General features: G+C 37.8%; 1 protein-coding gene across 1 annotated transcript; it reads right to left on the reverse strand.

The window, feature by feature from the left end:
* Window positions 1-485: 485 nt before the first annotated feature.
* gdpd2 (glycerophosphodiester phosphodiesterase domain containing 2) lies at window positions 486-25281 on the reverse strand. Its single transcript, XM_072663426.1, has 15 exons — window positions 25095-25281; window positions 18967-19178; window positions 16366-16469; window positions 16172-16265; window positions 14715-14774; window positions 14278-14376; window positions 14056-14149; window positions 12319-12458; window positions 11684-11766; window positions 11419-11578; window positions 11114-11314; window positions 10020-10156; window positions 9373-9520; window positions 3600-3682; window positions 486-3247 (listed from the first exon to the last, which is right to left on the reverse strand). The coding sequence occupies exons 2-15, from the start codon at window positions 19051-19053 to the stop codon at window positions 3178-3180; spliced, it is 1560 nt and encodes a 519-aa protein (XP_072519527.1). The 5' UTR covers window positions 19054-19178; window positions 25095-25281; the 3' UTR covers window positions 486-3177.
* Window positions 25282-25663: the final 382 nt, after the last annotated feature.

Here is a 25663-nt window from a genome sequence, read left to right on the forward strand (position 1 = left end):
TTCATTTCACTCTGAAGTAATTTATTGATACTTTTTGACAACTTCCTGGCAAAAGACAAATATTAAATACCTTTAAGGATGAATATTTTACAGGTGGTGATATTTCCCTTTTAGATTAAATTATTTTATTTTAAAATAAATAAAAATCCCTATGTCATACTTTATTGTATGGATTAGCAAGTAAGCTTGCATTAGGTCTGGAATAACGCATTAGCCATCCTAGCCATACTGTCTCTCTTACATGTTAGATTAGGACTCTTATAAAGCACAACTTTAGTTTTCTAATGTTTCACATTTAATGTTGAATGAATCAGATAAACAGAAAATGAAAATATTAATACAGTATATGTCAGATAGATCATCAGGCACTCCTTGTTTTTGCCATATTAAACAAATTATTGAATCAAGACACCACTGTATCACAATAACTCATTACACCTCTAGTACTGAATGTTGTGCAGGAATATTAAAAAGCGAGTAGTGCATTTATTTGTTAGCCATTTATTTACACATCAGTAATGTATGAAACATGGCCAAAGGCTTATTTACTAAAAGGCTGTCTGAAAAAATAGATCAGGAAAAAAATAGATCTACAACTGATTCAAATTCAAATATACAAAATCACAGTAAAATACCAGGTCATACTATATTATACAAATATATTGGTGGATGCTGTGCATTTCTAAACACACAAAGAGACAACTCAGAGATTTTGTAAAATAAAACAAAATTAAAAACCTTACACACATTGCACAACACAATTCCCAAATACAAAGAAAAACAGTACAGTCCTCGTCTCAGTACGGCTCATCCAGTTGCAATTGGAATGACTCAACCCCTGTTGCAGATTAGGTTGCAACTAATAGAACAAGTGCTTTCTCCAAATGCAATACAAAACACTTTTAATGACAAATGCAGTCTCAGATTTATTCAACCCTCGTATAAAATCCCTCAAAAGAGCACACATTTGCAAATCAGGTAGCAAAATAAAAGCTATATTAGGTGCTTTTGTATACTGTGCTTGAGATAAAACACACATCAAATACTCGAACTTGATAGGTGATGTTTTAACTGCATGATGGAATGTCATGAGAATTGTCTGAAACATTCAAGAAAGAGATCACTGCCTTGCACAAACAAGAAAAAGAAAACAAAAATAGAGCAAAAGGCCTGAATGTCCTAGAGATTCAGTCGGAAGCATAGTCCACAAGTTCAAAGGAAAGGAACACTGGCTACACTACCTGAACGTGGCAGAAAGAAGAAGCTATCATCAGCTGTCACCAGATTCCTGAGCAGGCAGGTGGTCAAAAACGTGTCATTAAACGTGGCATTGAATTTAATTGTTCTTGTTTAATTGGTTTAATTGAAAGCATTACTTGATCAGTTTTGCTAATAAATCTAATTTAAAAAGACTATTTTGTATTGCAACTGTAGGTTCACAGTGTCCATCTTATAAAAACGTTCTATCTTGAAGGATTTCCATTTATACATGCACATTAAATAACTGTAACAATAACAACTATAACCTCAAAGGATATTTATCTGCTCAATAAGAATATGTTTGTTTCTGTTATAACATGAATTATCATTTCAAGGTTTTTGCTTGTTTTTCTGATGATCAAGGACTTGAAAATGGAACACAGGAAATCTTCAATAGGGGAAACTGATATCTTGCCAAAAACAACTATTTGGCAATCCAGTCAAACAGCATCAGTTCACACAAGAACAGCATACTCAAGTTTCAATCTTTCTTCTAAATGCCAGGCTGACCATTTTGTCAATTTGAACCAGCTGCCACATTCGAATCATAGTCAAAAAAAGAAAAACGGAGGTAACAAGGTTATTGTGGGACAGCGATGATATAATAAAAACTTAGAATAGGCTCAAATTTAGGTCACTTGCTAACTCCATTTACAATTTACTAAAACCAGAAAGAAATAATAGAGAAGGAATTATTTGACTGCTGGTCAAAGTCAACAGCACCAAGTGTTTAAGCATGCAAGTGCGCTCATTCGTTCTTTAGTACAAGCGATAATTATATGGTTGGTCTACACAGAACCATGACAACTAAAAGAACCCCATAAAGGTTTAAGTATGGTTATTTGCATAACAATTCTTCTCTATAGATTTTATTTTTTTGGGTAAGAATTAAAATCACTAGTCCCCAATCTGGGAAAAGGACTTTAGTAGGAGTGTCCATGCGTTACAGTAAGCCTAGACACAAGCTATTAAATCAACATCAGAAGGTGCATTAAGAGGCAGTAGTGGCTACCATTTTTGTGTTATCTGTCTTAATTGCATATACCCTAGCTCTTACAGTTTACCTATAAGCAAAAAGAAAATACAAAAAATACAATAACGAATAAATGTTATATACAACAGCAAATGTAGTCACAGTTAGCTCAAAAACAAATAATGGACAATCTACTACTTTTAAGTTGTAAGTTTCTTTATGTTTAAAATCTATTTATGAAGTTATTTTTTCAGTTACATTCCAAAACAGTCACATTCAAAACCTACCTTTAAGGAACAAGGAAAATAAAAAGGAAAAAGGTAATTCGGTTCAAAAGTGCTTGACACAAACGAATCCACAAATGGGTTCAGCAGACTAGTCTGGAGTGTCAGTGGTGATTCATCACTGCAACATGTAGAGATTAACCTGGGTGTGGAGAACCGGCCCTTCAGACACAAGCAAGATGAGACAGCAATAATATTCCAAGTCGCAAAGTAACAATTTCACTTTAAGCTGGACCTCTTTGAGGATCTCTGTTAACAGTCATTGTGTCAGGTCTAAACCTGTCACATGCCAATCAAGGAACAGCATTTCATCACCTACAAACCATTTGAATTATTTAATTCTCTGGCCAAAAATAGATTTTTATGTAATTGTTTCATGGTAATTATGCATCAATACTTTATTTCAGTGTATTACAATGCTGAACAAACAAACAAAAAAAAAACATTTTAATTTGAGTCAATTCTGTGGTTATCAACATATCTAGATATTTCTTGTCTAGATTATTACTGTCAAGCAGCATTTTTAAATGTAGGTTACTTCACATTGTGTGGGATGTTGCATGCTGTTTTTTTTTTTTTTACCTGAAATTCCAATCCCTGTGAACAATAAAACATTGCATATAATAAAAAATGTGTGCTTTAGTGAACTTCGAAGACTAATTACAGGCTCAGCAGGGGCACAATTCTTTCTGATTCCAGGCGGAAAATTTGGTTCCTTGACTTCTTTCTCCTGTACACAAAGAAACAGGTTGTAATGCAGTTACATGTATAATGTATGGTCAAAATTCATATTGATAATTTATTCTGTTTAATGGAAGAATGATTTGAACACATGCTGCTGAATGGATGTCATCATGAATTCATTAATTAAATGTTTTTCCTCTCCATCAATGGAAAATGTAGCAGTATTCACAAAACTACTCTGATCAGCAACTACATTCGAATCATGAGAGATTTGTTTTCAGTGAAAAGCAGCTCCCTCCCATCTTTGTCTAGAATGTGCCTTTTACTAAAAGGACAAATGTTTTGTTTATGATTGTTCTGATTTATTCTCAGCAACACATCCTAGTAACAGTTCTTACCTTTGCAAAAAAAACATTATGACCATCAATGACAAGGACACCAGATCGGCAGTGATCCATATAATGAGGTACTGGCGACGCGTCTGGGAAATGAAAAATGCATTTAAAAAGCATGCACATATGCAAGCAGCTGTAAAACATAAACAACTAATTCTGGCATTATAATACAGTACATATCACACTCATTCCAAGAGAAAATCCTAATTATTGATATGTTGTATAGTTTTTTTTAATACTGCAATTCAATATTCTGCTAACTATGTTAAATTCTGTATTTAAATAGCCACCCGCAGTTTGAAATTTTATGTAGCCTATGTTCCAAAACAAATTATGTGTGCTAAAAGGGTTCCCAAGAGCTAACATAGAACATCTAGATCAGCTCGTTTTAATAATTTAATCAGTGTTATATGTACATAGCCCTAGATTATCAGGCAGAGGAGGTGGAGTATGTATAATCTATCAGAATACACTAGAGATTATTCAAAAACACTGTAACACCTTCACTTCTTTTGAGCTTATCTACATTAATATATCAAATCCAGCCACAAATAAAAATGTTTTCTCACTGATTAATATTTATAGGCCTCCAGGGCCCTACTCTGAATTTTTAAAAGAATTCAGTAATTTTGCTGCAGACTTGGCAGTGTGCAGCAACAAAGTTATAATAGTAGGAGATTTTAATATTCACTTTGAAAAAGCAGACGATCCATTAACAAAGGCGTTTGTATCAATTTTAGATTCTGTTGGCATTATACAAAACGTAACTGGACCCACACATTACAGTAACCATACCCTAGATTTAGTCCTGACCCTGGGTGTTAGCATTGATCAGCTAAATATTCTACCTCAAAGCTCAGTAATATCAGACCATTATCTAATCTCCTTTGAGCTACATCTAAGGCAAAATGTTAATTCTTCTCCCCAACAATGTCTAAAGCGCACAATGACAGCTGTACAGTTTACTAAAAATCTCCCACGCCTATCGACCTTAGCTTACACTCCATCAGACCAAACGGAGCTCGTTAAATTAACAAACGATCTAGAAAATACCCTTCGATCAACCTTAGACAAAGTAGCACCGTTCTAAAATAAAATGATGAGGCAAAAAAGGCTCGCAGCGTGGTACAGTGATCAAACTCGTACCTTAAAACAAACAGTGCGGAAACTAGAGCGTAAATGGCGGACGACCAAACTAGAGGTGTTCCACTCTGCGTGGAAGGACAGCGTTAGTCAATATAGAAAGACTCTCATTAAAGCTCGCTCAGTGTATTTGGCCTCGCTGATCGAGAAAAACAAAAACAATCCCAGAATTCTTTTTAATGAGATCTCTAAACATACTAAAAGCCAGGCAGATACTCAACCCCAGATCCCAACATCTTTAACCAGTCATGTTTCTATTTTAATAATAAAATAGAAAATATTAGACAACAAATCCAACCCTGCTTATTAAATCAAACATGGCCGTCACCTGATGTAGTTGCTTTAGAACATAACTTAGTTGTAGAACAAAGGCTGGAAGCCTTCTACCCACTTCCACAGCCTGAACTAGAAAAAATTATATCCTCAGCTAATTGTACAACATGTACACTCGACCCGATTCCCTCTAAATTGCTAAAAGAAATTCTCCCAATTATAATCAGACCTCTTTTAACAATTGTAAATTCATCTCTTAGCCTTGGGCATGTACCCCAAACCCTTAAAATAGCAGTTATAAAACCTTCAATCAAGAAACCAAATCTTGTTCCTAGCGTATTATCTAATTATAGACCCATCTCAAACTTAACATTCGTATCTAAGACATTAGAAAAAGCTGTGGCCCAACAACTCTGCTTATACCTGAGTAAAAATTACATGTATGAGGAATTACAGTCTGGATTTAGACCCAATCACAGCACAGAGACAGCCCTAGTGAAGATTACGAATGATCTCCTTCTTGCCTCTGATCAAGGCTACGTATCTTTATTAGTCCTACTAGACCTTAGTGCAGCCTTTGATACAATAGATCATACTATATTACTAGAAAGATTAGAGAAAATGGTTGGAATCACAGGGACAGCACTATCATGGTTCCAATCATATCTAACGGGACGCTTTCAATTTGTAAAGATAAAAGATTTACCTTCAAACTACGCAGAAGTAAGATATGGAGTTCCGCAAGGCTCAATTTTAGGATCGCTATTATTTACATTATACATGTTACCACTGGGCTCAGTTATAAGCAGACATGGCATTAATTTCCATTTCTATGCAGATGACACACAGCTCTATATATCAGCCAAACCTGACGATAAATTTAGATTACAGAAAATTGAGGACTGTGTAAAGGATATAAAACTCTGGATGTCACATAACTTCCTTCTCCTCAACAGTGACAAAACCGAAGTTCTCCTTTTAGGTCCAAAAGACTCTAGAAATCAGACTTAATGTTAGACTTGGCTGATTCTTCCATCATTCCTGGTTTAGCAGCTAAAAATCTCAGATTTATCATTTGAGCAACATATAGCTAATATTAGTAGAACAGCCTTTATGCAGCTTAGGAACATCTCCAAACTAAGAAACTCCTTATCACTACAAGACGCAGAAAAGCTAGTACACGCTTTTATTACCTCAAGGCTAGATTACTGTAACGCACTACTGTCAGGTTGTTCCAGCAGGAACCTCAATAAACTTCAGCTGGTGCAAAATGCTGCAGCCAGGGTCCTTACTAAAACTAGAAAATTTGACCATATCAGTCCAGTTCTATCAGCACTTCATTGGCTCCCAGTTAAATTCCGTATCGAATACAAAATTCTTCTATTAACATATAAGGCCCTACATGGCCTCGCTCCTGAGTACCTGCAGGATCTTATAGTATATTACGAACCATCAAGACTACTTAGATCTCAGGGTGCTGGCCTCTTACTCGTTCCCAAAATTCAGAAAACCTCAGCAGGGGGAAGAGCCTTTTCTTATAAAGCCCCCCAGCTCTGGAATAACCTTCCAGATAATGTTCGGGACTCAGACAGAGTCTCAATCGTTAAATCTAAGCTGAAAACTTATATGTTTAGTTTAGCTTTTGGTAATTAATGTTTCTTAGATAAGGGCTGCAGGTCCAGGGGTTCGCGGACCCAGGGAATTGTAGTACACTGAGATGCTGGAGCTGTCGTCTCGCTGCTTACACGCGATCACTCAGGTTTGTTGACGGTGGAGCAGATAGATGCTGGTGTTCTCAGGGTGCGCCCGTGTCCGTGTTACCTTCTGGCTCTCTCCTTTTAATTATGCTGTGATAATCAGACCTGCCGGAGTGGTCAGACATACCCAGATGCTGATTCTCAACATTCTCTGCACTCCATAAAATTCCTCTCAGAATTAACTTTTCTCTCTTTACCTTCTTCGAGTAAATGGCCACCCAGCCCGACCTGCTGGAAGATTGCCCGCTGAGGTCCCCTCTACCTGCATCTAACCAGCTGCCACCTACCAGTCCGGCCAGCGGGTCCCCCCCAACCCGCCACCACCCATGGCTCACCCGCCTGCCGCTGCTGCCTGTTTGGTGGCCGTGCTGAAACCTAGATGGACTCGTGTCTGTCTGACACTATTAATATCACCACTATCAACTTTCTGTTGTATCTGCTTTGGTAATTTTTATCATTAATGTTTAAATAGTCTGGCCAGAGGAGGATGGGTCCCCCTTGTGAGTCTTGGTTCCTCCCAAGGTTTCTTCCTCCAGCTCTGAGGGAGTTTTTCCTTGCCACTGTCGCCGTTGTCTTGCTCACGGGGGTCTTTGACCCTTCATGTTATTTCTTCTTTCTTCTCTGTCTCTGTCCTTTATTAAGTACTAATTATGTAAAGCTGCTTTGTGACGACAACAGTTGTAAAAAGCGCTATACAAATAAATTTGACTTGACTTCACTTGACTATGCCACAGATAACATTAACCAGATAAACTTTTGCTTATTAAAAAAAAAGTGTTTTATTCAGTATTTAGTTACACTACATTGCCAAAAATATTTGTTCGCCTGCCTTCGCATGTATATGAACTTGAGTGACATCCCATTCCAAATCCATAAGGGATTAATATGATGTCAGGCCACCATTTGCAGCTATAACAGCTTCAACTCTTCTGCGAAAGCTTTCCACAAGGTTTAGGAGTGTGTTTATGGGAATTTTTGACCATTCTTCCAGAAGCGCATTCGTGAGGTAAGACACTGATGTTGGACGAGAAGGCCTCCGCTCTAATTCATCCCAAAGGTGTTCTGTCAGTTTGAGGTCAGAACTCTGTGTAGGCCAGTCAGGTTCTTCTACACCAAACCTGCTCATCCATGTCTTTATGGACCTTGCTTTGTGCTGTTATGCGCAGTCATGTTGGAACAGGAAGGGGCCATCCTCAAACTGTACCCGCAAAGTTGGGAGCATGAAATTGACCAAAAAGAGTTCCTTTCACTGGAACTAAGGGGCCGAACCCAACTCCTGAAAAACAACCCCACACCATAATCTCCCCTCTACCAAACTTTACATTTGGCAGTCAGACAAGTACCTTTCTCCTGGCAACCGCAAAACCCAGACTAATCCATTGGATTGCCAGATGGAGAAGCGTGATCCGTCACTCCAGAGAACAGATCTCCACTGCTCTAGAGTCCAGCGGCGGCGTACTGCATCCAACGTTTTGCATTGCGCTTGGTGATGTTAGGCTTGGATGCAGCTGCTTGGCCATGGAAACCCATTCCCTGAAGCTCTATATGCACTGTTCTTGAGCTAATCTGAAGGCCACATGAAGTTTGGGGGTCTGTGGCGATTGACTCTGCAGAAAGTTTGCGACCTCTGTGCACAATGCGCCTCAGCATCCGATGACCCTGCTCTGTCATTTAATGTGGCCTACCACTTGTTGCTGTCTTTCCCACTCTCTTCCACTTTGTTATAATACTACTGACAGTTGACTGTGGAATATTTAGTAGCGAGGAAATTTCACGACTGGACTTTTTGCACAGGTGGCATCCAATCATTGTACCACACTGGAATTCACTGAGCTCCTGAAAGCGATCCATTCTTTCACAAGAAGATTTGTAGAAGCAGTTTGCATGCCTAGGTTTGCTTGATTTTATACACCTGTATATGGAATCAAATGGAACACCTGAATTCAGTGATTTGGATGGGTGAGTGAATACAATTGGCAATATAGTGTATGTTCCTACATGTAATCAACATTAGGTATAATTTGTTTTCTATGTTTTAAACATGGTTTGACAAAGGCAATTAGCTCTGTAAGCACACCACACTATACCAATCCTACACAGAATGTGCTACATTCTACCTCTGTAACAAAATTAAGTTGTAAGTCACTTTGGATTAAAATGGCCCTTACATGTTAAAATAGCCCTAAATGTAATTTAAAATAAGTAGCTTACTTAAGCATACTTAACATTTGATATTCAGACAGTGATGAGCGTTTTTAACTTGGTATCTTCCTGGCTGTGAAGTGAAGTTATGAAGTTTATTTTGGGAGGAAGAACATGTCTGAAGCCCTTCCTCCCAACATTAACCGTCCTACAAATTCCATTGTTACCTTCTTCCAAGTTTCCAAGTTTTAGCAACCCACCTCCACCGCTTCTCCTCCCTTAAACTCTATCTATAGACATATTTCATTTCTAGCTTATAGGAGGGGGTAAAATAGAGTAAAAGAGAAAAGTAAAATGATTTGATCACCTTTTTAAATAAAATAAACAAATACATCTTTGTTAATCTAAAAGCTTAATGATGTAAAAAAAAAAAAGTAAAATGGGATACACAAAGAACTCACCAGATGCCAGTCAGGCCGAGACATGTCTTTGAAGATGTGGCAGGTGTTAGTGGTCACTGAGGTAGCCCCCATGCACCACAGCAAAGAGAAAAGCCAACGCTCATTCACTACCCAGAGGTTGACGGTCACGTTTTTGCTCCGCAGGACACTGCATCACACATACACAAGCACGTGCAAACACATTTATCACCCAAATGCACAGAGCTCTGGGCCTGTCTAAACCAAGACTAATGTTCTTCGAAACCTCTATGCCCAGAGATTTAATGTTTTAGGTACAGACAAGCTGATCTGGCTGGCGTTGCTACATGTAATGGCCTGTATCACAAAAACAAAGATTTATGGCGGTGTGAAATTTTTCTTTAAATATTACGTTATTCAAAGACAAGAGGATACAGAGCTCCTGACATCACAGAGCTTTTAACATAAAAATGTGGTGTAGAAATTTGCCAATGTAATCACTCATTTGAGTTTCATACATCCTCCCTGCATAGTTCACAGCAGAGCAGACTCACATTTATTAATATTAAATATCAGAGCCTCATTTCCCCTCAGGGTGTAAGACTACACTATTCCTGGAGCCAACCTTTGCAGAGCCAGCATTCATGTCTCTGCATGCCAGACGGAGTGTGCAAAAGCTTGACACACACCTGATGTTCTTAGCATTCAGCATGCTGTAGTTCACATTCAAAAAGGTTCCGTTGTTGCGTTCCATCGAGGTCACACTGCCATACACTTGGCGGAACCCTTTAGTGTACTCTCTACATGCTGCAGGGAGCCACCATATCTGAAAGAAATGTGGATAAATCTGGATCAGTATAATAATAACTTATTAATGCTTTTATATTCAAAGCTAAGAAGTTAGTTAGTTCTTAATATGATGTATCCATGACTGCCTACTAACTGATACATTAATCAATACACACAAAATTTGGGACCATATTAAGGAACCCATAAAAAAATAAATGTATGGCCCGCATTAATTATTAAATTAAAAAAATTAAATACTGAATCTGAAAATAAAAAAATAATTAAGAAAAACGAAAAACAAAGTCATGCCAAGTAAACTAAAAAATAAATATTCTTGTTAGCTAAATATTAGTGACATTGCCCATCCTTGAGCTGCTTATCAGAGGTTTTGCTCAATATGTGTTCATGCCGCTTCAGTGCATATGGTCATGTTTTATTTTTAAAATGCATTATGGTACAGTATCTACAGAATATCCATTTAGGGGGTTCCTGAATGGTGCAATGATGCATCTTAGTGTTGGCTTTATCATCACGGCCATCCATAGCTGACAGTCTCAGAGAGGAAAATTAGCCTTGCTCTATCTGGATGGGTAGGATGGCTCTCTTTTGCCTTACAACCCATGCTGGCCCGAATGGATGTGTGCTAGCTGATGTAACAGAATTGTCCAGTAGCGCTCTCCTCCAAGCTGGTTAAGCTACCCAGCAACACTGTGTTAGCGGCAGGCGGACAATATGCAGTGTCGCTTCACCTGTCTAAGAACATTCAGCTATGTTGTGCATGAGACCAAGCTAGTGGGTGGGACTTGGCAATGATAAAATTAAGGAGAAAATTAGGCAAAAATAAAAACAACATTTCTATTTCCTCAGAAACTGTGGATAATGGTAAATTAACCATGGTATGACATTTCCTGAGTGTGTAAAGCTCACTGCCCCTTGTATTTCACTTAAAACTGAAATAAAAATGGTATTTCATGCTTTTTGTAGACAAACTTACCAAATCCGGCGAGATGCTAGAATTCAGGATGGTTGTTATTATATGAAAACAGTCATCATCCTCATTCTTGAGGTCAAAGATGACAGCGATGTTGTGTTTTTTGGCAAGGTCTAGGAGATCACGAAGGAGTGGCACGCCCTCGTTCCGAGCACGTGCTCTCTCTTCATCTGAAAGCGAGGAGGCCGACCAAAATGGGTCTGTCTACACAAACAACAGAACATCCACTTCCTTAAAACTGATAAACATTCTGGAAAAACTCTAGAGGGTAAAACAACAAAACCAAAACCTTCTCCTAACTCCCTTACCTTGAGAAACCAATCGCCTGCATTTAATTTCTGCAGCTCTTCCCATGTGAAGTCACTGCTTGTGTTGTATGTTCGATTTGGAAACACAGTGTCCACATTCGTTGTCCTCTTCAGAAAGTTTTTCTTATTGTCATGCATAAGAAAAGGCACAGAGTCTTTGCTGTAAATAGAGAGATTATTATGCATCAGAACCAAGACTATGGACTATTTGTTAATCCTATGTTAGTCTGAGAACTGATCTTGGTCAATAAATGATCTGACATACCTGAGCTGCACGTCTGTCTCGAAGGCTATGACATTGCATTCCATACTTCTCCTGAATGACATCATTGTGTTCTCTGGAGCCAGCTGAACAGAGCATGTGAAACATGGTTGTAAACTAGAACAATCAGATACGTATTATATTTTTTCCTTTCTCTAAATATCGTCATCCATCACCATATTCTCTTTTTGGCGATTGTTGTTCACACGTGTAAACCAACATTTCAAGATCAACCAACACAAAGAATATTGCTGGATGAGGATTACGCATCTCAGTAATGAGTATTACTGTTCTTACTGAGCTCACTGAGTCTTAAGATCACTGTGGTTCCAACAGCATTTTGACATTTTGGTCTTAGAATTACTTTGACAGTTTACAGTGACAGCTTACAATCTGGGCGTGATGCCATATTGCATAAATAAATTAACTACACATGATTCATCCTGCTCTATCTGTCAAACTGACTGGAGAAAAAAAAAGTCACGCTTTAACAATCAGCATGAAACATTAGTATAGAAACATGCTGATCCAAAGCATCTAGTTTCAGGGTGGATGCAGGTGTAAAATAATAGGTTACGGTATCTACACAAAGGCCCTGACACCAAATCAAAATAACCTCTTAGAACATTTGACCTTACCAGAGGTGCACCGCGGTGTCCAACCAGGGTAGGTTTCGGGGGAAGTGTGTCAGTAAGGCACGGAGATTGAATCATAAGGGGACTGAGGAAAATCATTGTGGAGACTGCAACGAATGCTCCAGATATAAGGACCTTAGACACTAAAAAGATATAAAGTATATAAAGTTAACTTGTATTCAAAATTAATCAGATACACTGACCTGCACAAACTGACCTGATACTATTGATCAATGCTTGTCTGAATAGCTCTTCTCATATTTGACATGACAGAAAAGAAAACATTTTGCCCGCCAATTTATCAGAACCAGATTAAGCGTAAGACGAGACTAAACAGAATATCTTTTAGTCATTTCCAATTCTAGTAACTAACCCACCACCCCTTTCATATGATCCTACCAGTGCCTACCAGATAAACAGTGCCACCCAGAAAGTGTGAATTTGATTGTGGTTGGATGAGAAGTATAAACATATACCATTCTGACCCCCCATTGGACTATAAGCGATCCATCGCACCTGCACATGTCACATCACACTTCAGCAAGGACATAGCAGATGTATGTAGCCTAATATTAAATTGTCTGTGGCAGAGACTCAAGAGAACTCGAGTGAAATGTCCCAACTAAGCTGCACATTTACATTCCAATAAAGCTTATTGATAACATGCCTCTTGTCTTTTTGCATCATTACAAAACCTATAGGCAACTACTCATCATATTTTCCACTCCATGAAACACATTAATGCTCAGTAGTGCACATAGATGCTCCTTTTTATATATATATATATATATATATATATATATATATATATATATATATATATATATATATATATATATATATATTTGATATTACTAAAAAGCATTCATTTTCAGTGGGCATATATGTCGCTGAAACAGGCAGCCTAGTGCATCCCAAAATGTTTCAACATTAACATTATAAGATAACATTAGAATCATTATGACTTGTTTTTTGGAGGGGGGGTTGTGCACTATAGGCCCCTGTGGCGAGGCCAAAGCTTTTGGCATTTGTTTACCTTACATTACTTTTACGTTTATACTTGAAGGCACTTCTGAAACTTTTACTTGAGTAAAAAGCTGAAAAAAAAAGTTGATACTTCAACTTCTACAGAAGTCTTTTTAAACCCTAATATCTACACTTCTACCTGAGTGATGAATGTGAATACTTTTGACACCTTCAGCTGTATCGACCGATGAACACATTGGCTAGCATTGTGCTGAGAAAGCAAGGCCAATTATGCTTTTTGAGACTCCTGGCTACAGATGGCTATGGCATCATTGAGGATCGAGCCGACAATCTCGCAATAATACAATGTTAAGCTTGCCGCACTCGTCAGGAGCTCCCAACGAAATCGAAATTCCAGCAGTAAATTGACGCTTTATATTACATTTTGATGAACAAGCACTTGTCTTGTCTGAACTTAGAGCTCATGTCCTACACCGTTCTTCCATTTTAACATGGCCACTTTCAAATGAACTGTTTCTGTAAGTGTGCATTTAAAACTGGCATGTAAATTACCTCTCTTCTCTTGTATTGGGCCTTCAAGAATCAATCTAGGATGAAATGATCTCATAAACTGAAGACTGCTAAAATTATCTTTAATCTTAAACTTGAAGTGACAAAATACACAGAAAATCGATCCTCCTTGCCTACATTTCATGCCTCTGCTTGCTGCCATTAGATATCACTTGTATGTAACACGATAGGATCAGTACTGACCAGCTCTCTGAGTACTGTTGAAACTCTGGAACACAAGCCAGCTGATCACGGTCAAAGACACAACCGCACCCAGCTGCAGAAAAGGGGCCGTGGCCTGGGAGTTATTGGAGAGGACATAAAATCTTTCAGCCAATTTTCACTGATACAAAATCCAGAACTGTTACTCATGCACTAATCATCATACATGGTTTGGGGATCTGTAAATTTATTCTAGCTCTCCACCTGCAGTGACAAATGAACAGTGCTCCATTCCGTCTTCCATTGACTGCTTATTGCCGCTGTACCGAGCAGAACAATAATCAGACCCAGAAACAGCAACACCTACACGAGAAGAAACGTACATTCAGTAGCTAAGCCTAAAACCACAGGTGGTCAGCATTTCCCAACCCAAACTTGGATTTCCCCTGGACAGTCAACATATTCTGTCTCCAACTGCCTCCCAGATGTTACAAGCAAAATGTGAGCTGACACTAATCAGGTATTTATCAGATCAAAATATAAGATGCATTAACAGAATAATGTGTGAACATTTTATGATGAATGGACAAACTGAAATTGTCCCAAGAAATCAATAATAATGTAATTATATTTACTTACATTAAATTTAAATACATTTTTTTAAATCCACCCTGATTCAGACACTTTTAGGATTGTAATACCTTATGTAGCCAGTGTAGATCCAAAGGTTCTTTAATGGCAAACTGGAACAATGAGAAAAGCTGCAAAAGAATGATTACAATTAATGGCCAATTATTTGCCCAATTTAATGAAACACTGAGTAAATAGTACATGCAGGCATGCAAACACCCCTGGTCAAAAGTTCTGTTACTGTGAATCGTCAAAAGTGGGTAGAAGATGAACTGTTCTCCAAACTGAATAAAGTTAAAGATGACAGTGTAACATTTTAGTTTGCGCAGTTTTAAAAAAATTCTTTTTAGGAAAAACAGTGATTGGCTTGCTCACTGGGGGTCTTAGTTTTTTATATCTTTTAATGTTATTGTTTTTTGTGTGTGTGTGTGTGTCTTTTCATTAAATACGGATTGTGTAAAGATGCTTAGTGACAACAGTAGTTGTAAAAAGCGTTATACAAATAAATTGGATTTGATTTAATTTGATCTGGACGTCAAGCTGAGGTTGAGTTGATGGAACTACTAGTGTGATGTTGGTCAGCACAGGCGTGTGTTAGCTGTTGCATCGGAGCTGAGGAGCCTACTTTCCTCCAAGCTCCTCTCTAGGGATGCTGCATCAGCGGCAGTTTGAATATAGGCTTTGGCTGGCTTTACATGTGTTGGAAGAAACGTGCTAATTTTCACCCTTATAGTTTTTGGGTATTGTTAGTGATAGGGGAGTTTACATTAAGGGATTAAGGGATTGTGTAATGGGCCTTCAAACTTGGGTAGAAAATGGGGGGACATTAAAAATATATATAAATAAAAAAAGAATGGATTTAATTAAACACCAGCAAATTCTGGAAGCATCACACCATCTATAAAAAAGCTGAAGATGAAAAGAGGATGGCTCAAGGGCCATGGAACTTAAAGGTCCCCTGATCTAAACATTACTGAAAATCTGGATAGATCTTGAGGGAAAATCTTAACTGGCTACAAAAAGCTTTTACAAACTGTGATACTTGCAAAAGGGTGTGTTACTAAGCATTAAATATGCAGACCCCAAACTTTTGCTTAGGGCCATTTTACTTTTTCTGTTGTTTGGAAACTGCAAAAGCTGAAAATGTAAAATATTCTTTAATATTATATAACTCAGTTCCCTTTTTACCCGCTTAGTTATGCACAATAACAGAAATTGTGACCAGGGGTGCCCAAGCTTTTGAATGACACAGTACCTATTAATAAAGTAACAATACAACATACATTGTTTTATTGAACTCAATATACAAATGTATTGAATAATACATTCAAAACAAGAACTCCCCTCATTAATCAGTATTTATTCATTCAGAACTAACATATTAGCTCATGGCTAGTGTGCGGTTATGAAATGTTGTACTTTTATAATGTTGAATGCTCTAAAAAAGTGAAAAATTCTAACATAGGATTATGTAACAGAAACATAAAATTAACATATGGGCAGCTTTTAGGGCTTTTTCTACTCTCACCAGAAGCAGAAGGCAGTATATAGCCAATACTGCAGACAGGATGATAACAATCATGTACCAGTTCACCCACAGATGGAGTGTCTGATAAGCCTTCCTGTTAAAAAGGAACAACAAAATCATTTGCCAGCTGCAGTAAAGGTGATTTCATATAATGTGGTCACTTTTATGGAGCGCTTATGTGTATCTGTCCTCACCAATTGAAATCACTGTGGTCATTATAAGCCACAAAACAAACGTACATCCATCCTAAGGCCAGAATGGCCATCAATGAGATGAAGGAGAACCAGCAACACGGGCACTACGAAGGAGAATGAGAAAGCAAAGAGGACTGCAAGTTTATACATGTCACTTACTTTCATTTGTGATCATTATTTGAATGAAACTGTCAATCTGTCATCTCATGCTGCAAAGCTTGTTGTGGCAGTTACTGAAATGATGGCGAAATACAATGAGCTAAGAACACTTGATAAAAAAATATCTAGACTGATGATAAGCAATGTGCGAGGATAAACTGTTACAAAAGGTATTTGTTACAGTGATACAATGGCTTGTTCTTGTAACAAAATATTATAGTTTAATTTCATGAAATTACATTTCAGTTTTTGCACAGCATTTTGTTGCACTTCACTCTTTTGCACATTTTGCATCCTACCATTTCTTACAATTACATTTCTTAAATGATTACATTTTTTACTACATGTTTACATTTCATTTCGTTCTTTCCTTGGTTATCTTACTGTTTCATGTTAACGGACAGTTACCATTTCAAAGCATTTCACCACTTCTTGTACCATGTATGGCTATGTATGTGACAAATAAACTTGAACTTGATTCAATAAAACGTATTACTCATATGTATGAGTAATATTATTTGTTACTCGTGTCTCAAAAACAATATAAATTATGTGTTGTGTATTTAGAGCAGTGTTTTTTCTTGCACACATATGTGTTTATGTGTGCTACTTATGACAGTTGACTGTAAATATGAGCAAACTACATGAGCATCTAATCATGTTAATATAAAACTGAATAAACTCCAATGCAAAAGCAAGGAGATCCTTAACCTCACCTAAACAGACCACTCTCGAATTGTATTCAGTCACAGATTAAATTAATTGTGAGGTGGCAGTGTACGAGTTGTTTCTACTGACTAGTTCTTAGGTTTTTAAACAGCATCAGTAATTTATCATCTTAATAAACAGAGCTAGTATATTTAAAGTTAAGGCAGAGATAGTGACATGCTTTGTAATGAAGGTCTACCATGATTTTTTCTTTGTAAATAATATACAAGGATCCTGCATTTGCCCTGTTATTTTCCAGTTTTTAAGATTTGTATGGGTTTTAAAAGAGTAACACGAAAGTCATTTGTAATGAGTAACAGCCATAAAATCGGTGGTATATAAAATGGGACTACAGTCTCAGCTCACACAAGCTTTCTGTATTCAGGATTAATAATAATAATAAAAGAAGTCAAAACTATTAAATAATGTATATGGGGCAGTGGTGGCTCAGCGGTTAGAGCGCCGAGATATCGATAACAGGGTTGTGGGTTCGATTCCCGGGCTCGGCAAGCTGCCACTGTTGGGCCCTTGAGCAAGGCCCTTTACCCTCTCTGCTCCCTGGGCGCTGAAGTTGGCTGCCCACCGCTCTGGGTGTGTGTGTGTACTCACTGCCCCTAACACGTGTGTGAGTGTGTGTTCACTACCAGATGGGTTAAATGCGGAGGACACATTTCGCTGTACAGTGACAAATACGTGCACCTTTACCTTTATATAAAGCAACAGTATTCTATATTAAGTATAATGATCAGTATGAATTTTAAAATCACTAATAGAAATCTTAATTTACTGTGTTTACGCACCAGTAGTAACCTGACTGCAAGAGTGATGTCGGCTAGTTTGCTGGTTAGTGGTTGAACTCTTTCATAACTCCACTAACCGTCTACCTGTGAAATATGTATTTAAAGCCAAGTTGCTCCAGTCAAGTGAAAACATTTCACCCTCCCCCAGGGCTAATTCATATGCTCCTAAAGGGCCTTTTCTGATGGAAAATAACCACAAATTCTTGTTTTGAGTTCTTAGTTAAAGAAAAAACAATCCTGTTGTGTCTTTACATGCAAGTGATCTTTTATGCCAGGGTTGGAGCCATGCCACCGTCTCCTCATGTTGAGTTTCGCCTGATCATGAATGACAGAGTGATGAGACAGAAGGTGCATGATGCCCCAAAAAAAGAAGCTACAAACTACTTCCAGCCTTATGAGCTATTAAAATGCCAAATTAGTCGGTCCCAGACAAAGTGTCAGAGATATCTGAATACATTCCTAATTGGTCCCAGTATACACAAAAGATTCTCTCTGCTCCAGTAATCAGGTTTCATAATGAACATACTTTTCACAGGGACTAAACCATTCATCCAAAAACACAAGCTTCAAATTTAGCGAAGAAGAGAATGCAGTTGCATAAGTGTGGTTAAGTGTTCATTAAGGAAGTATTCAGTGACATTCCTGGGATATGGTCTACTTGTGTCAGTTGCAATAATGATCTAATCTTCTCTATATTCCCACCACACAGCAATAGTGTTCTCATACTAGTGAAGATCAAACTGACCAGGGCCCAGTCTCCCAAAAACTTCAAGTGTTGAGATCATCTAAACTGGCACAAGTGTTGAGTGGGATGTTGAGTCCAGGATAGTAAACCACTGAGGTTAACTGAGGTTAAGTCATTCATTAGAATGTGATTAGTGGCCACTGGTATTAATTATATGGTGAAAGGTAGAAAGATAAGAGGGATGCTCACTCTTCTCCTGCCTTTCCTTGGATGCTTCCAGTGGCAACTGTAGATGCCTCTGAAGCAAATTCGAAAGATGCCTTCCTCTGAGCGCATTGCGTTGTCTTCACAGCCAGATTTTGCATTCACAGAAAATAAAGGATGAATGGAAGCTTTATGGCATATACTCCAGGCCTGGATATCCGTGTGTCTGTAGGTGTCCGTGTGATTACATTTCAGATCTGGGAAGAAAGGGTTGAAAAAAATGCAGTATGAGAAGGAGGGACTTAAACCTGTTGAACCCCTAAACCACCCTCCACCCCCTTGCTGTTTCAAATTGCAGTTCTTTGCAGGGCTGTCAAGCCAGTACTGGTTGACTGTTTTGAATAGATGGATGAATAGATGAATGGACACATGGAAAGATAAGTAAGTAGACGATATGCAGGTATGCAAGTTGATATTTAAAAAAGATAGATATACTGTCTATTATACTACAAACACATGTATGTATTAAATAGCAACACTAACACTGTAAAATATCATGTCTTTAACTTAGTATAACAATTATTTAATTTTTCCAAAATATACAGTCAAGATAGGGCAACAAAACCATGTCTTGGGTTCTAGATCATCACCGAATCGCAGTGATAGCTGGTATCTACAAACTGAGAACATCTGGCTGGCAGCCTGCCAATTCCTCATCTAGACTGATCGTTTATAGGAAATGCTGGTTGTAGTCATTGCTATTAAAGATAATGCAGGTTCCTGATTTTCACAGTGATTTGTGTGCTGAAAAAGTGAAATAGAGAAAATTCATAAATTGTGATTGATAAGGATGTATTTGCTTTAAGAAGCAATTGATTTTCTCTGCCATTGGGCTGCCCCTACAGGTGAAGAGTTCATTTCACTTTACTTCACTGCAGTTTTGCGCTCCTATAAATAAGCAGCACAAATTGAATTTGAAAATATAAAAGCATTCACAATGAGATATATCCAATAACAAACTCAGGAAGGGGCAAACCTTTTACAACAGTGTTATTTTAATTAACAGTTGTTTTTTATAATGATTATTATTGTTTTATTGTAGTCCTAATCTTTTCCTTCATAGGTTTCATCAACTGACACAAGTGTGATGAATTACACAAGTTCTAGATCATTAAAAACTGGTCAATACTATGACAGTAATCAACAAAGGTGGTTATTGTAATATTGACAACTTTTCAATGGAAGTCAATGTGATCTTTTTCTACAATGTAAAGGAAAGCTTCAAGAAATCAAGGTAAAAAACAGCAAAAAAAAGTGACTTTCCCCTTTTTGAGATAGAGTATGCATGGCACAAAACGGACGATATGCTCCCCTAGCGTCCAAAAGTGTTTTCCTCTGGCACACCTGAGACCAATGATAGGACCAGCATGTCTAAGCATGTTAATAAAAAAATGTTCATGAGTTCAGACCAAAAAAAAGCAACAACACTAAATGACAGTTGGAGAAACGTGTTTAAGAAAACGGGAAGATAAAAAAAATGTTCTTTGGTGTGCCCAAAGGGGAAACTACGCACTTCAGCACACAGCAATTTTTCTGGAATGCATACTTCTAAAGTTTTCAATAAGATTAGGTTAAAATTGAACTGCGGTTGATGGATGACTATGAAACATTCACAGTTCTGTTATATGTACTAACCAAAAAGAATTTAATTTAGACACCTGTTCCAATCCTTATCTTAAATTATGTTTTTGATACTCCATGAAAGATCAGAATTTTACCTCTATATTCCTGAATTTTCCATGTAGATGTGTTAAACAATTTAAAAGAAGGCACCTTAAAGTAAATTAATTACATTTAGAAAATAAAGTAACTTTTAAGTAAAATTTTTTGGTTGCAAATTGCTTGCTTGCAAGTACAGCATCAATAATTCCTTATTACTGATCTTGAAGTTTCACATTTGCCTTGTGGAGGCTGTTTGTAATGTCACTGATTGTTGTTTTTGGAGGTTTCTCTTTACAGCTCTCACAAGGTTTCCGTCATCAACTGATGCTATTTTTCTTGGCTAATCTGTGTGATATCTTTTTAGTACACCAGTGGTCTTCCTTTTAGCACAACTGCAAAAGTAAAGAAGAAACCTTAAGACACCCAGCATGTCTTGGCCAATCAACTATAATCTGAAGTAAAAGGACATTCAGATTTGATTCGTCAGTCAAACATGACAAAATATTGACAAAATATTGAAAAACATGGCAAAAATAAAAACAAACCGAGGTGCAATCATTATTTATGTCACACTACGTTTCATATTTCACGTATGCCAACAGTGTCCCACCTTATACTGTACTCTATTCTATGAAATAATAAGTAAACAAAGCTTTTCAAGATAAGAGAGACCAAAGGTAAAGGAAGGAGGGACATCAACGGACTCTGACCTCTACTGTAAAATCATAAATTTGTTCACCAGAGATCACCAGATTACTTTATGGACCCGAGTATTACCAAAAAGTGTAATGCCTACAGAGACGGATAAAATATCATACTGCACTGATACTACTTGTGACTTACTTTAACCAAAATAATGTTTATAATAATAATAATGTGTTAAAATGTTTTATTTAAATAATTAATGTGATCTGTTGTAAATCCAGTTTGAGCCCAAAAAAACTATAGACCTGTTTAAAACATCTAAATGCTCAGGGTGCTCACAGCACATAAAATAATTTGTTTGGAATTTGGAATTTGTTAGAGGATGCATTTCCATAGCCTGTGTATTTCTATTAAACTGCAGCGTTCAATATTACAATAACCATTGATAAACAACATATTGTGGCCCTTTTGTAGTAAGTCAGTGTTTCTACATATCTTGTACAGTACAGGCAGATATCACACATTGAAAGGGGGTTCTTTTAGACAATGGTTCTATATAAAAACATGACGGATGGTAAGTTAAATGGTTTGTCTCTGTGGTGGTTAATTTTTTTTTTCATTTTAAAGATTAGAGCACCAAAAATGGTTCCTCTACAGTGTGACTGCCTTCAAAACAAAATCAGTACTATACAGAACCCTTATCAACATAGATCTAACAAGGATGTGGGGATCTGCAAAGAAAACCACCAAAGACACCTTCACACACCCATCTATTCAAATGTGAATGCGGAACTAAACTGTTTTGATTATCTGAGGCAGAATTTCAAAATGGCTACAAATTTATTTTGTGTCCTTGTAGCTCTGGTATGTTGTGAACTTGTTGAGTATTGTAAAAAGTTCATATGACATTAGGTCAGTAAAAAAACTTAATGAGAATGTTCTTCATGAGAGCAGACCTCATGAGAACTGTGAAGCCCGTTTTGTTAGATCATTAGTCAGACCTTTGTCAGGCTGATTTACCGTCACTGTTGTCACAAATGTCACTCATCACAAAACCAGTCTTATTGGGCAATACGTAAAGAAGCATATGTAGAAAATGGGATTGTGCAACTGGAGCAGCAGGAAGTACTAATGGCAATGACCGTGCTTCAAAGTGTCACTTTTTAAATGAAGAGAAATAAAAGGAAATGTACAAAAATAGTCTTGAGACCATGTAAGGAAAGTAAATAATAAAGGGGAATGTACCAGGCGGACAGATGCAATGATGAAATACAAACTCAGCAAATGTTTTGTCAAGCCTCTGCAATGCATCTGAAATGTTGGCCATTACACTCAAAACAAACATTACCAACATGACATTCCAAAGCTCCCCTGGCATAATGCTATAAAGCTACTAGTACTCCAGTTTCTGCGCTGCAGTGAAGTCCATTAAGGCTCCTTTATATGGTTTAACTAGGCGTTCTGGCCTAACACTTGCATTTCCTAACTGCAAAACCCTCTATGAGCTAATAACCCCACATGATTTTCAGCTTTCTAGTAGTAAAGTTAGCTCTCTGGATTTTTTCTGTATATTATTCAGGTAGTGAAAAAAAAAAAGTTTCTGTAGTTTTTCAAATTCTCCTCCTACGTTTAAGATATATAATCAAAAGACACAAAGGTGTGGGTGGTGGAGGGATAAGGAAAGTGGAGTCAACATCAGACGTATTATCTTGGGCAATTGTGCTTTGTCATATTAAAATTACATGGTGCTGGTATCAAAAAACATTTTTTCAGTTTTAGGTTAATATTGGTACAGGTGGCTGAATTATTTCTTATACATTTTGTATACATGATTAAATGCCTTCGCTACTGTTGACTGAGTATATTTAATAGAGGCAGGAATTGTAATTGTTTTTTGTCTTTGGTTATATACACGAAGAGGGTTTCCTAATGTTCAAAGTCTCCCTCTACAAACTACTGTTGAACAGGTATAGACCAGTCGTGTGTCATTTTGTGGTCAGCGTTATGCCCATATTCGACACTCTGAGTCCAAGTTGGATTTTCAAGGGCAAAAAAACAATTCTGTGGTATAATGTTCAGAACCGTATATGTTATGTCCTGTGTACATTTTGTCCTGTACTTCACTGGATCCTCTGAATTATGAGGTTATTGAAAAGTCTAAATATGAGTATTGTTACATTACATTTACATTTACGGCATTTAGCTGATGTTCTTATCCAGAGCGACTTACAAGGTGACTTGTATTACACAGGGGGGCCAATGTAGTGTTAGGAGTCTGGCCCAGGTACTCTTACTGGTGTAGCGCAGCATACGGTCACCCAGACTGGGAATCGAACCCTGGTCTCCCACATGGTGTAATAGCTCACTGGCAGCTAGTGTTTTTTTTTTATCTGTTGCGCCACACCAACCTGTTACATGTAAGCTAATGCATCTACTCACTGAATTGAATTGCAGCATCTTAAACATAATTTGCCAGTATGATCAAATAGTATTAGCAAGCTCAATCTGAGAGGCAGTTATTTACCACACAGTTCACCACCAAACTGGTCCACCACCTTGGTCACACTGATAGACCACCTAAATCGAAAGTAATCATGCTGTGCTGGTCAAGAGCAATGCTGCTCAACCAGCTTCCTTACCAGCAAAGTTTTCTCCTGGATAATCAACTTTTTAACCATTGTCACCTTAAAACAAGACATTTCATATAATCTAAAATCAGTTTCCAGCAAAAGACCCACCCGAACATTAGAACATGACTTTATGACTATGCTCATGCACTACATATCGAAAGTGTATAGACTCTTGCTTGTTCAACACTTCTTCTAAAAATGAGGGTAATAAATAAGATGTTTGCTGCCCCTGCACTGGGCATGAACTACTGCTCTGGAAAAGCTTTCCACCAGATGTGGGAATATTGCTGTGAGTATTTGGCTGCACTGAAATTGCGATCAGGTCAGGTACTGATGTCAAAAGTCCAAAGTCTAAAGTCCAAAGTATTGGCTGGAGCTTCATCTCTTCTCCACAGCCCAATGTTGGGGTTTACACTTGTACTGCATTTAACATAGTACACTACACTGCTCTTCCTGAGTTCAGCAAAGCATGTACAAGAAGAAAGCCCTGTGGCAGGGGGTTATCCCCGCTGGCTCAAAACATTTTATGCATAAAAACAAGAGTGGCATCCATGTGACGTGACTGTCCCTTATTTAACACAGTATCCCATCTAATATTACGGACAGATTTAACAGTTCTGATGTTCTTCTTTATATATATTTATAGGACAGTATACAGCTGATCCAGATCAGTGAAGTGGGTGATCGGTTCATTCAAATGACAGGTTGGCTTTTCAAGTTGTTTTCTAAATCACTTGATCGCACATGATTAAAGATCAGGAGACCCTGGGGAGCGTGCAGACCTCAGCAGTGTATAGCAGGTACAGATAAAAGGAACATTAGATCACTTCTCTAACATTTTCCAACCTCCTGACTTTATACAGCCGGCCTCAGTAAACAGAACAACAACAACAAAAAAAAAATTAGAGAAACTAACCGTGATCTAATCGCCATCTAAACCTGATCTGTCCATTCGTCTGTATACAGGCATCGAGCATATCGAGCATCTCCGAGTTCGACTATAACAAGATGATCTGAGAGCAGATCTCTGATCTTATCGCGTATTTCTGCGTTATTTAAGCCTCGTGAGCTAATCGCAGATCAGGATTCTTACTCGGAGAAGTTGGATGAACATCCAGGACCGATTCACTGCTACACCTTCCGTAATTAAGAGTGAAAAAGTGAACTCTCACTTACCTTAGAAAGGCAACAGGCACGCGCGCATAACAAGCAACTGAGCTCCTCTTTCACAGCGGCTCTCGCTCTCCCTTTCTCTCTCTCTCACACACACACTTTCCCACGTTGTCGATGCAGTTGAGCATTTCGAGATTTGAATGCTAATGGATTCTGTCAATGTTAGGAATCCACCTCACACAGCGGGGGAGGGGAGGGCGAGCAAAGTCGCGGCAGCTTTTCTGCTGTTCTTCAGCTCCACAAAAAAAAAGAAAGGCTCTAAAAAAAAAGGGGGGGGGGGGGGGGGGGGTGAACGATCTGGGGTGTCCTGCAGGCTGCAAACAGAACAAACAAACACACAAACAAATAAATCAAGCACTCAAATCATACAACTGTTTTTTTTTTTTTTACTCATATTAAATAATTCATAAAACGTCACTCCAATTTGCACAGTTGTTTATACTTGCACTAACCATACCCAGATTTTTAATATGCTGCATATGTCACTTTAAAATGTTATGTCATATATCTAGCTATAGATATAGATATACTTTATCCATGCACTTTATAACTGTAGCAAATGTACATTGCTG

The sequence above is a fragment of the Salminus brasiliensis genome, chromosome 19 (genome assembly GCF_030463535.1).
Source record: "Salminus brasiliensis chromosome 19, fSalBra1.hap2, whole genome shotgun sequence".
Lineage (NCBI taxonomy): Eukaryota > Metazoa > Chordata > Actinopteri > Characiformes > Bryconidae > Salminus > Salminus brasiliensis.